This window comes from Schistocerca gregaria, chromosome 1 (genome assembly GCF_023897955.1).
Source record: "Schistocerca gregaria isolate iqSchGreg1 chromosome 1, iqSchGreg1.2, whole genome shotgun sequence".
NCBI classification, from domain to species: Eukaryota; Metazoa; Arthropoda; class Insecta; order Orthoptera; family Acrididae; genus Schistocerca; species Schistocerca gregaria.
This window is the reverse complement of record NC_064920.1, coordinates 581,482,782-581,501,428: the sequence shown is the minus strand read 5'-3', so window position 1 is coordinate 581,501,428 and position 18,647 is coordinate 581,482,782. Positions and strand designations below refer to the sequence as shown.

The 18,647-nt window shown below is 38.8% G+C and overlaps 1 protein-coding gene across 8 annotated transcripts in view; it reads right to left on the bottom strand.

Annotated features, from left to right (window-relative positions):
* LOC126357156 (pantothenate kinase 3) overlaps positions 1–18,647 on the bottom strand; it is a 137,134-nt gene that overhangs the window by 40,237 nt on the left and 78,250 nt on the right. For 3 of the 8 annotated variants that reach the window (XM_050007430.1, XM_050007429.1, XM_050007435.1), the window contains 2 exons: positions 13,254–13,455; positions 4,677–4,855 (listed from right to left, as the gene is read on the bottom strand). In XM_050007430.1, coding sequence (XP_049863387.1) covers positions 4,677–4,855; positions 13,254–13,386 — 312 coding nt within the window. In that variant the 5' untranslated portion in view covers positions 13,387–13,455. Of the gene's footprint in view, positions 1–4,676; positions 4,856–13,253; positions 13,456–13,616; positions 18,024–18,647 lie in introns of those variants that run through there. The other 5 variants (XM_050007432.1, XM_050007428.1, XM_050007433.1 and 2 more) reach the window with 3 other exon arrangements.

Below are 18,647 nucleotides of genomic sequence, written 5' to 3'. Positions count from 1 at the left end.
ACTCATTTTAGATAAAAAAACTCACTTAGGAATTGATCTTTCTCTCTGGTTGTGATTTGGATTGCATCTCTCTTTGCTCTTAGTCTGCTGACATTGTTGTGGTAAACGTTTCTGCTTTGCACTTCATAGTTTATGTAGGTAGCTTTAGTCTTGTCCTTGTCTGTCTCCTGTCCACTGTGTTTAGCTCGGTTACTGCTTGGTCTCATGTTCTCTTCCGCAGGTGGCTTCAGGTGCTTCTCTCCTGGGTTTTGACACGTGTGTTGATATCTCGCTACTCACAGGTATAATAAGTTCTATTGTTGTAATATAATATTTCAGTTGTTCACATTAAGAAACTTCTCTCATTTTGACCAAAACCAAAGTCATTCTTGAAATATGTTCCTTTCAGTAAACACAACTTGGCTTGTGAACATGTAGGCAGTGGATAGCACTGCAAATGACATTTGTCTTCAATGGGTCAAACAGTTTGTCATTAACATTTCCCCTCATTTTTGGGACAAAATAAATTTGTATTTTGAGGTTCTTTGAGCCTGGATGGCTTCTAATCTGTTATTACTTAGTAAATATGATCTTCTTTAGCTGAGTAAAAATAAATACAATAAATGGATAATTATGATGGTTACCTAACATTGCCAGCTGTATTGTAGATGATCTCAGAATCTAAATACAATTGTTGTTCTTATTACAGAAGTTTATTCACCTAGATCACACAAAAATACACTATGATTACTAGTTTCAGCACATTTAAATTACCACCTTGAGATCACTGGTATAGAATAAAAATTTAGATGGCCAATCCATTGTGTCGACTGTTCACATTATTTGGATACAACAGAAATGTATATAAAGGTACAATTATGGAAAATTCTAACATCAAGCTAACATGAAATGCATATCAAATTTACAGTAAACATAACTTACAGAGGTGATATTTCATAGTACTGACTCTCATCGTACAGTAAGAGAACGGCTGTGCAAACAGTGCACAATATTTACTAATAAAATACATGATACGTGTATAAAATGTTTTCATGTTGTGACCTTGTTGACATCTGACAGGAAACAGTTATGAGGCAATCAACAGAATAAATCATGTTTTGAGGTCAGTCTCTCTCTCTCTCTCTCTCTCTCTCTCTCTCTCTCTCTCTCTCACACACACACACACACACACACACACACACACAAGGTAGGTCCCAGAAGTTACCGGCTTGACTACATTTTTAAAGTTGTAAAAATAAAACAATGGTGTTAGGAGATCTGTCTTCAGTGTGGAGAAGAGATAGTAGTCACTTGGGGCTAGATCTGCACTAGAGGGTGGTTAGTCAATTTCCTGGAAGCCACATTCTTTTACTGCAGCCTTCATAACTGCCACTGTGTGCACTGGTGCATTGTTGTGGATGGACACCATGTGACAACCTTCCTCACCTCTTTAGTTTGATGGAGTTGTGTAATTTGTGCATAAGTGAAGCATAGTTTCATGCGTTCACATTGGCATTCCTTCCTTTGAAACCAAATAAGAGAATTCCTCTGGTATCCCAGAAAATCGTAGACGTGACATCTGTTGACTGAATGACCTTCATCTTTCATGGTGGAGCTTTACCTGGTTTATGCCATTAAAGAGATTCTCATTTGGACAGATGATCATAGTAAAGAACCACAGTTTCATCCCCTGTAACAACGGATTTCAGTACTTTTCTGGTTGCCACAGCACAGCTCCAAAAAACTTGGTGCAACAAGTCACATGCTGCTCGTTCTGTACTGCAGAGAGAAGTCTGGGCAGCCATCTTGCACTGACCTTTTTCATGTGTAAATGATCTTGCATGATCTGGAAAATGATCGTTTTAGATAACACTAACCTTGCTGCTATTTCCTTGAATTTCAACTGCCTGCCATTCTGAACTTCACGTCCAATAATAGTGACGGTTTCCTCAGTCGCCACCACAACAGGTCAATCAACACGTGGATCATCATCAGAAATGCTCTCTCTGCTTGGACAAAACTGTTTAGACCATTCTTTCACTGTGGAGTGTGAAGGGGAAGCAACACCACAAACACCATCCAAACAGCTGGTGCAAGACCTTCTTTTGTCAGGAACTTTACTGCTACACAATACTTGATTTTATCCATTGTAGCACCACAGCAAGCAATATCTTACTGAAACACGCGTCACCATCTGACTGAGGCCAGTAGCAGGCTGCCAGTTCATGTGTACATCTACTGACAGATGTCACTAGCTTCCCTCCAAGGCATTCAAAGCAATGATGCTCATGTTCAAGATCAGCCCAGAAACTTGTGGAACCTACTTAATATATATACAATTTTTGTAATATATTAAAAACAAAGATTCCAAGACTTACCAAGTGGGAAAGCGCCGGTAGACAGGCACAATAAATAAAACACACAAACACACACACAGAATTTATAGCTTTCGCAACCGACGGTTGCTTCTTCAGGAAAGAGGGAAGGAGAGGGAAAGACAAAAGGATGTGGGTTTTAAGGGAGAGGGTAAGGAGTCATTCCAATCCCGGGAGCGGAAAGACTTACCTTAGGGGGAAAAAAGGACAGGTGTACACTCGCACACACACACATATCCATCTGCACATACACAGACACAAGCAGACATGGATATGTGTGTGTGCGCGAGTGTACACCTGTCCTTTTTTCCCCTTAAGGTAAGTCTTTCCGCTCCCGGGATTGGAATGACTCCTTACCCTCTCCCTTAAAACCCACATCCTTTCGTCTTTCCCTCTCCTTCCCTCTTTCCTGAAGAAGCAACCATCGGTTGCGAAAGCTAGAAATTCTGTGTGTGTGTTTGTGTGTTTTATTTATTGTGCCTATCTACCGGCGCTTTCCCACTTGGTAAGTCTTGGAATCTTTGTTTTTAATATATTTTTCCCATGTGGAAGTTTCTTTCTATTGCATTTACAATTTTTGTAATGCTTGTTTTATGTATATGTTTGGAAAACCACATATAAAATAGTTTTATATGTAACATTCATGTCAAAAAATTTTTTTTACAATAATATTACTGTGGCTTATATCGGTGTAATGGTCATTATTACCAGATACATAAAGTGGGAAACTATTAACATTACAATAATAAATTCTTGGTATATAGGGATTAAAAATACGAAAGCAGTGTTGTGAGACTTTCCTACATGTGAGTGTGGAGTCTCGTACAACAATTTATCTTCAATGATCAGCAGAGGTGGCATGTCATTATTATCTATAACACACACTGGTGAACTCTATTCACCAGTGTGTGTTGTCGACAACATGGCGGATAACGCAGTGCGCCTGTGCAAAATACGTGATAAAAAGTGTTTGTGTCGTTGCAAAAAAGAAGAAAAGCCAGGAAAAAATAAGGAGAGGAGAATGCCTGCTGCAGCATCCAATCTGCTGTCGAGATTGTACTACTGTAGTAACTGAAGATCCATGTAATTTGCCAGCTGAAGATGGGTGCAAACCCGAAATGCATATTGGCGTAAATAAAAAACGCATTAAAAAGTGGCTGGTTGCCGTATTTTTCAGTGAACTCTATTTTAATGAAGTGTAGCACCTTCCAGTGTAATATCATGCACTATTATGTAAAGATAAAAATATATAAAAAAACTATCATTGCAGTACATAAAAAACATTAAAAACCTTACACTTCCATATATAAGATCGTATTAATATCAATAAAATGACCAATGTCATGGAATATGCCTAGTAATAAAAGATACCATTTCACAAAGTGTACTATGTTTACCTCATATGATGTGGTAGCAATAAAGTAGAGCATCAAATACAGCATAACTTGAGGTCTATGTTTAACATATCTTAAGAACCTGCCTACATGTGCGTGAAGGTTCTACTGTGGCTGTATGACCAATGTCATGGAATATGCCCAGTAATAAAAGATACCATTTCACAAAGTGTACTATGTTTACCTCATATGATGTGGTAGCAATAAAGTAGAGCATCAAATACAGCATAACTTGAGGTCTATGTTTAACATATCTTAAGAACCTGCCTACATGTGCGTGAAGGTTCTACTGTGGCTGTATGTAACAATCCTCAATGTAAGCACAATTACCACTAACAGCTTAACTTGCCCTACGGCAAACAATATTTGTATTATCACCTGTCAATATTAAAAGGCCTGGTTAGAATAAGTTACTACATATAACTATTGAAAGAGCGCATTACAGGGGCATCTAGACCGCAAATCAGAAATATCGTAAATTATTTCTGGGTCTTACTACACTATACCATGTATTACAGACAATAAAAACATCCCACCTCTGGTGTTTTAAGGTTCCACCTTGCACACCTTCGCTCTGTTTCTAAGTTTAAAGGGTGGTATACAATAATCAAACAAGGCTCAGTCATGTGATTACCTCATTATTAAAACATGTTAATTTTGTTTGCATATGATACAAACACTGCAACAAATAGCAAGTCAAGTACAGATTTCGAAATGGCTGCTAATCAGATTTTCATTGATATTAATAAATGGCTTAAAGCTAATTCAGTGGCATTAAACTCTGAAAAGAGCCACTATATGCAGTTCACAACCTGTAAAATATTTCCTTCCAGCATGTGTATAACATATGAAGACATACAGATCGAAGACTTTCCTTTAACATATTAATGCACAGGAACTCAAAAAAGAAGATCAAAGTAGTACTTACTTGCAAATGGGTATCTCTGTGCCCGGTCTTCCCATAAGCAGAATTCTTAGTGAGATACCTTCGGATATTCTTTAATGCTTCAACTTCTGCATCAGCTTCATCAGGTGTGATATCCTTTGGTTCAAAATATACTAACTTTGATAGTGTCCCGCCAATGTCCATCCCAAACCACGGCATAGCTTAAATAAAAGAAGTGCAGGACATGTAATGAGTGTCTGTCCTATCAACACATATTTACATTAAAAAAAAATAATTCACATACAATATGCAACATAATCAAAAACAAAACAATAATTTCTGAACAAGAATGTAAAGTGAATAGTTGACATAACTGTCAATGAAATGTAAAATGAAACTGCAAATTCTAACTACTATTTTAATCTGAAAAAATAAGCAAGAGCCATTCTGAAACTTCTACAGAGCAGCAACAGGGCATGTGGAAATAAGATTTACCAGTGTGTGCTGTCTACGAAAAGTGGCTTCACGAACATCTGTATACTCAGAAGTGACTAACTTTTAAGATTTCTATTAATTTTTATCACTGCAATTATAAAGTAAATTACTGTTAGAATTTTAAAAAAGTATCTGAAATGCTTCTCACAAGGAAACATTGGTTAATGAAAATAACTTAACCTCATAATAATCTTGTGACAGAAATTCATTAAAACAGGTTGGCCAAAGTAAAAGTGGCCCAGAAAATAATTACAATAAGACTGACATGGAACTGACTCTTGTTAATGAGCAAAGACAAGATGCTGAAAATGGCCATAACTGATGTCAATCCTGTGTTCAATTTATCAAACTGTGAGACATGTGTAGCAGCTCTGCCTGAGGATATTAGCAACAGCATTTTCAATGTTCTGCTGTAGCTCTCCCAGTGTGTCTACTGTAGCTCTTCCAGTGTGCAAGGATTATTTGGGAACACCTGACTCTTCAATTTGCCTCGCATGTAAAAATTACAGGGAGAGGTGTCAGGCAGTCAAGGGGGCCAAGAGATTGCAGTGCTTCTGCTGTTTGTACTCAACTCACTGAACACCCCATGTGCTTGTGATAAGGTTGTCAAGGTGGTGTTCACTGTTGCTCGGTCTTGCTGAAAATATCCATACAGCTATTCATCTTACATGAGTTGATCCACAACGGATTCAACAATTTCGGCCCGCATCAGTTGCCATTAATAGGTTGGTGAAAGAATCATGTTACAATGCAGATGACAGACATCGCACACCAAACACCAATCTTGAGATTATGCAAAGGCTCTTCAAAGTAGATATGGGGATTTTCCGATGCACAATGGTGCATGTTCTGTGAGTTCAAATACCCCAAAAGGCTGAACCAGGCCTATTATGAAGAAATATAAAAATGATTCCATTTCACTCAGGAACTACCAGTAGAGCTCACACTCAAAAATTTAACAAAACACTTAACTTGTGTACAACAAGACAATTGCAAGAATACAGATGCAGATCCTTCCTGATAATGTTTTCATATGACCATCTCTTAATTCACCACTTTAACAAATAAATGGTGCTGAGATTCAGTCAAACTGTGTTCCTGGTTTTCTTCACTTGAGCAATGTTTTCTAGTGTTTGAACTCTCTTCAGATAATTATGATTTTTATTGGGTTCAGAAAGCATTTTATGCCATTTTACCACTAAGTTTTGCACCGCAGACTTTGCTGGTTGATTTACCAAAACACTTGCATTTTTAAGCTCTTGCACAAACAATTCCACACCTGTTTTTCACCAATTGTACTTTGTATAACACTCAACAAACACACACTGTTTTGTCACTAAATATAATTTTGTATTGCTTTGACCTGGTCAGTAAACACATCTGCTCCTCTCACACACTCAAATGTAATGGCACAACGAAGAACTCAAGACAGAGCTTGAAGGAAATGCACACGTGTAGACACGCGACAGCAAGCGTTTAGTGCATCAAAGTTGCGGTTCCCAGCATTTTATTTGATGGGCAGTTCTCCTGTTCATTAAAAGAGGTCAGTTCCACATCAGTCTCACAAATATTTTCTGGGCCAGTTTTCTTTTGCACACCCTGTACATTACCAAAACAACTGTTTGCTATGTTGGCAATAAAATCTCCAGGACTGAAGATTAAGATGTGGATAAGGGCCATACAATAAAATTCAGTGCACATTAAATTGCTGTTCAAAGAAAACAAATTTTATTTTGCGTGGAAATTTATGCAGTTTCATAAAATTATGAAACACACATATTTCATCCACTATTTCATTTGTACATATGAGTACCAAATATCATCCAAACTACCACCAGTAATGAAAATATTTTGTAGGGAGAAAGAAACAAAAGCAATTTAAAAAAAGTAACAGTGTCATAAAAGCTGAGTAGATGGTGACAAGGATGACAATTATGCTACCCATCACTTAAAGTTTGAAAAGACAACACTGGCTCACCAACTCTCTACTGTAAACAGTTTTTAAATGACATTTACTTGGAGCAATGCCTGCATCTAACTTACACTGACTGGAGAACAGCAAGCACAAATTGAAGCTTTAGACACTGTATCAAATAGAGCAGCAACAGCTATTGCTGATTCAGTTAAATTACTTGATTAACTTGTTCATGCAGAGTGAAGATGACTTATTAAAATTGAAACTGGTCACATGACAGCATATTTATTTTGTGCCATCTGGATTGTATACTGTCCAGTCACATTAAAGTGGCCTCTGTCAAAAGCCTGAATACGCACTTTTTGCAGTGTGGACCATTGAAATTAGTGCAAGAAGAGTGTCACGAGTTTCTGGAAAGTATTGAAGGGTGTGAAGCCTGCATTAAGTTCTTCAGTTGAGGAGCCACAGCATAAGAGTACGGGCAAGGTGTTCCCACAGATCCTCGATTGGGTTAAATCGAGGGAGTTTGGTGGCCAGGGGAGTACAGTAAACACATCCAGATGCTCTTCAAACCAAACATGTATGTTGCAAGTTCTGTGACATGTTGCATTTTCCTGTTGGTAGTGCCATTGTCATGAAGAATAAAATACACATAGAGGTGGTCATGGTCCCCATGGATAGATGCATACTTGTGTTGATCCACTGTGCCTTCCAGAAGGATGATATTACCCAGAAGGATGATATCACCCACAGAATTCCACAAAAACATACTCCAGACCACAACGCTTGCAGGGCACTTGCTTTCACACATTTCACACCATAAAAACCAACAGCCATTTGTCCATTGGAGCACAAAATGTGATTCCACCCAATGGACATCCAGTTGCAGCACTGGCATACAAATTCCAGCCTTTGTCACCCCTGATACATTAACCAAGCATCTTCTGTGTAGGTCCATGCACAGCAACGTTCACTGGACAGTTGTTGAGGAGACACAGTTGGTAGCCCTTGATTTCATCTGAGCAGTCTGTTGCTCAACAGGTGCGTGACTATTTGCCCTTATACATTTCCGCAGCCTTTACTCAACCCTGTCATCCATGGCCTATGGTGCAGCCCGACTGCCTCAGCTCTGATTTTGGATAGTACCATTTTGCAGTGCACAATATACTTTAACCATGGCAGCAAGCAAATAGTTCACAAACTTTTTCAGAAATGCTTTCACCCTTGGTCCAAAAGCCAAAGATCATGTTCTTTTGAGTGTCAGGGAAATCACTCTGTCTCCACATTATGACAATTGTTCTGTATTCCGCACCCCCCAAAAAGCTTTATATACCCTCGAATACTAATGCTGCCACCTGCCATATGTGAGCAGTTATTGCACACTGACATCAAACATAGGCATTGGTCACATTAATGTGACTGGATAGTGTATGTGCAATCATTTTTTATTGCAACAGGAAAAGTTGTGCCTACAGCACCGCTCAAGTCCTGACCTTATAACAAAATATCAGTTCATAAAGATTGGTCTTCACATTTATTAAATTGCATTAACTGATAAAATAGAGAAGATTCATAGAAGAGCTTTCTTTTTAATCATGGGGTTGTTTAGTCAGTACAATAGCATCCCAGCAATTCTCAACAAGTTGTAATCAAAGATGCTGTAGGAAAGAGACTGTGTATTGTGGAGAGCCTCATTTCGTGGTTCCAAGAATCCATGCTCCAATAAGGGGAAAAATAAATATTACTTTCTTCAAGTTACATCTCCCATAATGACCATGAAAGTAAAAATATTAGACTAGTGCATACGTTTGTAGCGTTTCTGTTTTGCATGTTGATACTCTGGTTGCTACATGTGTATTTGTCGCTAGTCATTTTTTATTTATGGTTCATTTGCTATTTGAGCTTACATATTGTCACTTTGTCATTTTGTCATTTGGAGGTAGTGAGTGGAGCTGTGGACACTAGAAAATGGAGTACCAAGTGGAGAAATCTCAACATTTTCCAACATACTGTTCTGTTTGAATTCAATAGAGGGTGACAGCAACAGAGGCAGCCAGAAATATTTTGGCAATGTATGAGGATAATGTCATTGGACAGGGCATGGCAAGAAAATGGTTCTCTCATTTAAGGTGGACCATTTTGACATTAGTGACTCTCCACGTTCAGGAAGACCTTCGAGGTTTGACGAGGATCATTCAGTTGTATTAATCTGCAAGGATCCAAGTCCGTGTACTCAAGAACTGGCAAATGAGATGAACTGTGACCATTCTGCCATCATGCAACATTTGCATGCAATGGAGAAGATTCAAAAACTTGATGTATGGATACTGCATGCTCTAAGCCAAAATCACAAAAATTAGCAGGTGGCCACTGTGCGGCTCTGCTTGCTCACCATCAATTGGCTCGTGAACAGTACCGATCTCCTGTATCATTACTGATGATGAGAAATGAAGTCTTTATGCTAATGTAAGGAAAACAATGGACAGGTTGAGCCCAAACAAAGCAACATCTCTCCATACAAAGACCTACCTGCCTGCATCCACAAAAGATAATGTTATGCATCTGGTGGAACAGTTGTGGTCCAGTGTACTACAAATTTCTTGCAGATGTAATGTAACAATAACGAGCAGGAAGACCGCTTGAAGTAATATTACTATGCAATAATGTCCGCCATACATTCTGCTAAACTGACAAAAAACACTGTACAGGAGTTGCGTTGGGAAGCTATTCCACACCAACCTTATTCACCTGATCTTGTGACCTCAGATCTTCATCTTTTAAACTCTATTGAATAACCTTCAAGGAACTTCCTTTGCTGATGAAAATGTGCTGTGAATGTGTCTCGACAAGTTCTTCACTCAAAACAATGTGATTTCTACAATCACAGAATCGAAAAGTTATTCCAGTGTTGGCAGACTGTTATAAATAATGAACAAGAATACATTATTGATGACTAAAGTTTCTGTTACGTGTATCTGCTAAGAATATGCTACAAACTTATGCACCAATCCAACACAAAAATTCGAACATGTACAGAGAGATATTGACATTTCCTTCTCAGTACCATTTTTGAATGGAGACCACAGTCACTTAGAACTTTTTAAAAGAAATTTCCACCATTTGACTATAAATTACTATTCATTTATTTTACACAATCATGATTCAGCTTTATAGCCTTTCTCAAGTGTAAGTGGAAACATTATTAGAGTCTGACAGGCTTAAATGACATGTCATCATTGAAATAACGTATACCTCGTCTTATAAACCAGTCGTCATATCACAGGGTAAGACTAAATAGCAAAGATACATAATAAGGCTGAAATGGTATCTTTGATAAGCACTCATATCCCATAATATGACAACTGCTTTATAAGCCCAGTCATATGTTATTTCAAAAATGACTTTTCATGTTGAACTTCATAACAGCTGTGCGAAATAAATGAATAGTAATTTACAGTCAAACAGCACAAAATTCTTTCAAAACGTGATACAGCATGGCAGGGTGCACTTTCTGTTGCCAAACGCAGCTATCCAGGCGGATCAAAATCCACGTTACTACCATTACCAAACTATTGACGCCATGTTTTCACAAGAGACTTATCAATCTCATTTCCACACAAAATTCACAGCAAAAGCAATTCAAAAATTTCATCTGAACAGATGTCAATTTTCATATTAAGCTGTCATCACCAGGTATCCAAAATCAAACACCGGTTTGAGGACAAAATGATCAACAAAAGCATGTATCAGTGCACCTCATGAAGTTCAGTGTATACCCCTCTCCAGATGCAGTAGGAGATGACAAACACTGAGAATGATATGCATTAGTGACTAAGAAATGAGTCATCTAACACTGACAATTAAGTACAGTAACAAAAGTTCTTTAGTATTTGTTTAATTACTTATTTCAGAAAAGTTACTAAACTGTTAAGTGTTAAGAGCTGAGGGGTTACACTGGAAAAAAAAGGGCACAAATAAATAAAAGGAAGATGCTATGGTAGATGGTGTTTTGGCAACTGGACTACAGAAGAAAACAAAATATACAATATCAAAAACGAACTAATGCAGCCCACTGAATCCACCCTCCCCCTCACTTGTTGAGTCTGCAGTGAGCCACCTGCCTCAAAAGCAATACATTCATCTGAAAAAACTCATTTATATTCAGAATATCAAGAGAAGTAAGTGACACAGAAGATATTATTAACTGCATTGAATGGCAACACTCTATCGGATTATATTACGGTAGAAATGGAGAGGAGAGAGAGGTTTGCCATTCACCCTGAAAAATATTCATGAATGATGAATAGTAAGCCTTAGTCACAGTAAATCATATACACTGCCAGAAGAAAAATTAGTACCCTCTTTTACAGGTTTCCAATTCACTCAATATTTAATGTTGCAGCAGTGTGTATAGAGTACATTAAATGATTATATTTACAGGTCAATAGCACAAGCAGTTCAAATGCACGAAATATTGACCCATTCTGAAACACCCATGTTAGTACATGGTGCAGCTTCCACGGGCGACAATGCAGGCAATGGCTCCAGCATCCTGTAGATTGTACCAATGGTGAACACTGTCCTCAGATATGTTACTCCACGTCAGCTTGACTTGTTCACATAGTTCTGTCAGAGTTCTTGATTGTCAAGTCACATGAGTCACTCCTTGCCGCCTCATATCCCACATGTGCTCAATTGTAGACTAGTTGAAGATTGTACTGTGCACAGGGAATTTGCTGCATGTCTTTTGAGAGCATGTTGAGTTTTACAGGCAGTGTATGGGCAAGCATTATCCTGCTGGAAGAACACATTACCTTCCTGCTGCAAGAAAGGCCAAAGAATGAGTCTTAACAATATTTTGCATGTATCAAGCACTGTCTACCCACCCCCCCCCCCCCACCCCCCAGAAACACCAAGGGTGAATGAGAGTTGTACCTTATTGCACTCCATACCATAAGGCCTGGGGTAGGACCAAAGCCAGAGTGTCTTGTATGAATGCACTGTAAGAGACAGTGCGCACCAGGTCTATGCTGTATGCGGAGACGACCATCACCTGCATGCTGGCAGAATCTGATTTCATCATTAAAGACCATGGCACACTATTTCATTTTACCAGTGATCCTCTGACAGCATCAGCTGAACTGTGCACACTGATGCTGTGGCATGAGTGGAAGGCAAGCTAGAGGTGTGAGTGCTCATAGTCCCACTGTTAACAACTGGTTTGCAAAGTTCAGGTTGGGATGTCTGGGCTCGCAAGGGCTCTTATCTGTGCCATGGTAGTTGTAAGATCTGCCACTGCTGCCCTTACTATATGATGTTCTTGGCATGTATCTGTGCTGTGCGGAAATCCAGAACCTCATTTACGGGTATGAGAATGCTCACAAGAACACTGATATCAATGTTGTTGCACAAATGACACAACACACCCAAATTGTGTGGGAATTCTTTGAAAGGACCATCCCGCTACTTGAGAAGCCACAATTTGGCCCCTTTCAAACTTGCTCAGTTGGTTGCATGAGTGCACCTTTGTGGCAAGGTTGTCTCATTGTTTCACATGTTCGTGCCACACTGAGCCGTCTGGCTGTGAGCATTCCCTATTAATGGGCAGCCTCTGGTAGCTATGCCACTATGCTGTCTGTTGGTGGACAATGCAGAAACCATTCAGTACATATACTATCCCACAGGTGGCATATGCCATCATCGGAACATAATCAGTGTGCACTCCCCAACCCAGCTGTGTAGTTACAATAATAAAAACAGTTTAAAACTAGTTTTAAAGGAACCAGCATATGTCTTCCTCAATAGCATCATACTTTATTGACAAATATTTCTGTAGCATGAAGCTTCACTTAAAGGTTTTATTCATCACTCACAATTTATCTTTAAAGTTAACAATGGTAATTTTTTATTAAAATAATGTTCCCATCTTAGGTTTCCCCAAAGAAAACTTCCACTGAGCTGAAGTGATGGAATAGTGTCTGAATCATGGTAACTGATTATTCTGATATGGCAATCCATTCTTAGAAATACATCAGATAAATAATTTACAATAAACCACCAATGAAATTTGGGAATCAAGTTGCCTGAAGCCCTTAGGCATCTTTTGCATACTGATACGAATAAACTACAGCAGCTTTTCATAATAGCACAATCATCAATGAAGAAGTTATACTAATAATGTCTATAGTAAATCAAAAGACTCGACTTACAAGGTATTCCATCAATATCCCCAAATCCATTCTGTGTTACATCATTAGATACTCCATTTTCTACAAATTTGCTTTTGTTTGTGTCAGCCATAATACGGCCACGCAGGCAGTTCTTACAGCTGTGTGGTCCCATGTAACCAGCAGATTTTTTTGATTAAGGACACAACACTGGGAAAGAACTCTGTCTGGATTACAGGTGTGTCTGAAACATTCACATGCAAATTTTGGTACATCCAGCATGCAAAACAGGACTTTTTGTTCTTTTTGAAAACAACACATATGAAATGAGCTCAGATAGTGTGTCCTATGAAATGAACATTAGGTATGGTAATGGTCTAGAACAGGGAAAACACCATTACTTACGTGTTTCAAGAATCAATGTTGGTAGCACTTGCGATGAGCTGCAATGAGGAAACAAAGGGGTGGGTCATCTGTTGGATATAAGCATCCAATAGGAGAGCAGAAAGGAGACGACATGTTTGATAGGGATGAGATGAAGCGATTGTATGAAATTGTGACATGAATATAACCACAAAAATCTGAAAAACACTGTAAACACAATCCCAAAAGTTCACAGGATATTCGCCATAACAAATAAAATAACTTAGTGAACAAAATTACAATACAAATAATACGAAGTATTCATTGTCTTTGCCAGCTCACAATCCACCTGTGACCTTACAAGCTAACCTAGATTTCAGACTACACCGCTGATAAGCTTGTCACCAAAACCATCCACCCAAAAAATAGTTTGTCACATTGCATTCATTAGCTTCACAAATTAACAATCACAGTATCATATTCCAAACTACCCTAAACCTCAGGGAACATACAGGTCAGCTGGCTATTACACAACTTTAATTCCAGTACAGTAGGAAACAAAAAGGTTGAAGCTCTCTGGTGGCAATTTAAGAGAACCCCCCATAATATAATGTACCCACAAATAATTAAAATCCAATGGTTACAAATTCAGTACCAATATACAATGTCCAGTCGCATTAATGTCACCACCTTGAAAAAGTCTTTTGCGACACAAGACGTGCAGAAAGAGTGCCAATGAGGTTCTGGAAGGTATCGATTGGGATGTGGAGCCATATTGACTCAAGTGCTGTACCCAGCTGCACTAGGTACCTCAGTTGAAAATCCAGTCAAGACGGTCCCACAGATTTTAGATTGGGTTTAAATTAGAAAGTCTGGGGCCAGGTGAGTATCGTAAACTCATCCTGGTGCTCTTCAAGTCATGCACGTACTTTGTAAGCTGTGTGACTCATTGCACTGTCCTGCTGGTAGATGCCATCACACTGAAAGAAAACAGAGTGTGTATGAGTTGATCCCCCCCCCCCCGGGGATAGATGCATACTTTGTTGATCCATTGTGCCTTCCAGAAAGATGAAATCACCCAGGGAATGCCACAAAAACATTCCCCAGACCATAACACTCCCTCCTGGCTGCAGGGTATTTGGTTTCATGCCATACACATCAACAGATATCTGTCTGATGTAGCATAAAATGTGATGCATCTGAAAAGGCCACCTATCACCACTCAGTGGATGCGCAGCTGTGGTATTGGTATGCAAATCCCAGTCTTCATCACCGATGAACAATAGTCAGCATGGGCCCATAAACCAGGTGCCTGCTGTGGAGCTCCACAGTAACAGACGCTAAACCACCATTGAGGAGATACTGTTGATAGCTCCTCGGTTCATCTGGGAAGTCATTTGCTCAAAAATAGTTGCACATCTTCACATGTACACATCTCCGCAACTATCATTCACCTCTGTCAGCTTTGGCCTGTGGTGCACTATGACAGCCTTGGTGCCGGTTTCAGATAGCGTCATTTTGTCCTGCGCAGTATGCTTTAACCACAGTGGCATGCAGACAGTTTACAAACTTAGCTGTTTCGGAAATGTTTCCACCATTGGCCCAAAAGCCAACGACCTTTCCTCTTCTGGACTTCAGGTATGTCACTGCATTTCCGCATTATGGCAATGACTGCACGGTTTCTGCATCCCTGTGATACACTTTATATACCCTCCACAGCTAGTGCCGTCACCTGCCATCTGTGAGTGGTTATCGCACGCTGATGTCAATCATAGGTGGTTGCCATATTTATGCGACTGGATTGTATACACTGTCTCTTTCCTTGGTCCCTCACTGGATACTAAAAATTATTCTTGCACTTCTAATGGGTAAACAATAATGTCAACCCATGTACAGCAGAGAAGAAGTGTCCTTATTCTTGACATTAGCCTCAGAATTTTAGAAATTTAACCATCTAGAATCAGTACACTTGTATAAACTACAACAGCCTAAGAACACAAGCATTTGCTTCATTCCATGACTGGTTTCAATCATAATGATCATCTTCTGATTGATCTAAAAGGAATGTGCATATTTATGACTGCTAGCATTATGATAAGTTATACCCATTAAAAATAGTAGTGAGCCTATTGTGCCTGTGGCTTTTTTCATGTTCTGAGAAACTGCTTTCAATATACTTTATTGTGTAATGCATATGTTGCACACACCTATTTGAGAGCTAGCATTTATAATTTGAACTAACATTTCACTGTGCACCCATTTGTAAGGTCTACCTCTTTTTAATGGCATTTTTACTTATCCTATTTTGATTCATGCATATAATGTTAAAGATCACATTCCTGAGTCTGCAGCATGTCACTGTATACAGTGCTTATGGTTAACTCTAGATCGCTGTTATCTTCAAAGTGGCCGTGTCACTTCTCATCTTGTTAATAAATATCAGTTAGGCCTATGTCTCAAAGAAAATTTGTAGCTTTCATTTGAGGCACACCTGAAGTTACTTCCAAATCTGTCAATGACTCACCAGCCAAGGTAATATACGGCACCCTCTCTACCTAGAAAACCTCAATCCATTCACAAATTTCATTTGATACCCAATATGGTAGCACTTTTATTAACGTCACTAGTGTGGAACTGAGACAACTGCTTACTGGGGATTAATAAATGCTGTATCTACCCAACTGCCTTGATCCATGGTGTACAGGATATCTTGTGAGGTAAGTGCAAACCGAGTTTCACATTAACATTGTTTTCGGGATCACATCACATCTGAGTTAGTATGTTCTATGATTCTGGAACAGATGAGTGTTAATAACATTGGATTATAGTTTTGTGGTTCACTTCTGTTACCCTTTTTGTAGTTAGCTATGATATGCATATGCTTCTAATCACTAGTCACAGCTGACACCCCACATCCTTTTATACTAAAAAATAATAATGTCAATGGTATATTATGTGACTCGTGTGCAGAGAAATGGAAAACAAACTGTCCTAAGATGGCACTACATCATTTTACTGGGTTCCTCAAATTATTCCCAAAGTATCTCAGTCTTAAAATGAGAATACTGTTGAAATTAATTGCCGTTGGATTAGAATTTGGTCTTAAATTTCATCACAAAGAGTGCATGAAAAATTACATTTAATATCAACAGCTTTGGTTCAAATGCACTATCCTGAGGAATAACAAATTTCAGTGGGAGGAAAACTTCACACTATAACAACATACTTGTTAGTCCAGACTGCATACTTTCATCAGACTACATAAATGACAGAAACTGAACACATGCAATGCATCTGAGACACATTTGGTTCTTTTCCAAACAATATCATCAACTTCAGAAAATGGCTTTGAGCACTATGGGACTTCACATCTGAAGTCATCAGTCCCCTGTCAACTTGAAGCCAAAGAAAAACCTATGGAGAGTTGGCCATCCTTCACAGTGACCAGAGACTACAATCAACACTGAAATAGGCTACAGTCTTCAAGTGACATACTGTGGAAGCAAGTCTGTAGTGTCAAAAGCTGAAAACTGTATTACAAGAATCTTGTTTGATAATCCTATTTAGCATTAGATGTCAGCTTAGCGCATAAAGGTGTGGAATGAATGAGATTCCCAAAAGTAAGTAAAGGTATAGGATAATCATAAAGCTGAACCTTCCTGGTATATTAAAATTGTGTGTAGGACCAAGACTTGAAAATACTGTAACCATTCCACTTGTCAGTAATTGGCAAACGTCTCATGTTCCAGTTCCTGTCTGGCATGCATTTCTAATTTTTCGAGAAGTTTCAAATCAGTGCAAAATCTGTTGCAGAGTGGAAGATCATTCTTGAACCATAAAACTGTGAAGTGGTAAGAAACATGTTTACTTAGCTATTTTTTATTTCCCCTCCTTTTGTCTCTCCCATCTGAGAGTGGGCAGGGGTTGGGGAGGGGGGGAGGGGAGAAGAGGAATGTGATGGGTAGATAATGTTTTGGACACTGACTGGGTATGGATATCCATCAATGGCAAGAGGCAGTTTAGTTAGTAACTGACAGCACCTGCAATTAGAGTGGAGGGGAAAAATGAACTCACATATACACACAAGAACTTGGCAGTTTGTGCAGGCATGAAGAAAGAGAAAGAATATTCTGGAACCATGAAGATGTGCAATGGTAAGGAACACATTTATTTAGCCATATTTGCCCCCCCCTCCTCTTTTGAATATGCCATGTAAGGGTGGGACTGGGGTTGGGGAAGGAGGAGGAGTATGATGCGCAAACAAAGAGTTTTGGGCACTGAATGGATAGCAGCAGTGCTTGATTTGTGATGGTCCACATCACTGATTTCAAGATGTGAAATGACAGTAATTTTGCTGTGGTTAAAGTAATGTAAAGCAAATGCATTCAGACTTCTAAAACGCATATAAAAGTGCTGAAATAACATTTTAATAAGTCTAAATTAAAAAAAAAAAACCTCCTGGAAGGTCACAGCACCAGAAGCTCTTTTTTTTTTACAAGTACTGTGTAGAGGTACGCATTAATGGCGGGAGGCAGTTTGATTAGGAATTGATTGTAACTGGATTGGGAGTGGGGAGGAAAGACTGAACATCAATGTACGCACCGTAACTTGGCGCTCTGTGCAAGTGTGAGTGAAAGTCTGGAGGAATATGTAAGCCTAGACTCCATTATGTTTACTCCCTACAAAACGAATTTGAAAATGTACTAATGAACAGGAAAACCCTACATTCAGTCAAGAATGGAGTTTCCACTCAATTCTTTATCATGCACATATCATTGGGTATGTTAATTATGAAATTAAATTTGTTACACATTGACAAGTTGAGCAAACAATAGAAACAAGTGTATACATCAACATGTTCATAACCATTGATTAATATACGTTTTGCATTCCCTAACAAACCCAGTAACTACATATCTTTGAATATTAAGTTAATATTAAGTTGACTGGCACCACAGAATGGCATGAAAACACCGCCCATCTCTGTCAGTATCGTGAAAAGTGGTTCTCAATATTCCTATTATCCACCATGACACAGATCCAATCATTTTGCTTTTAATACTTGTAAATACT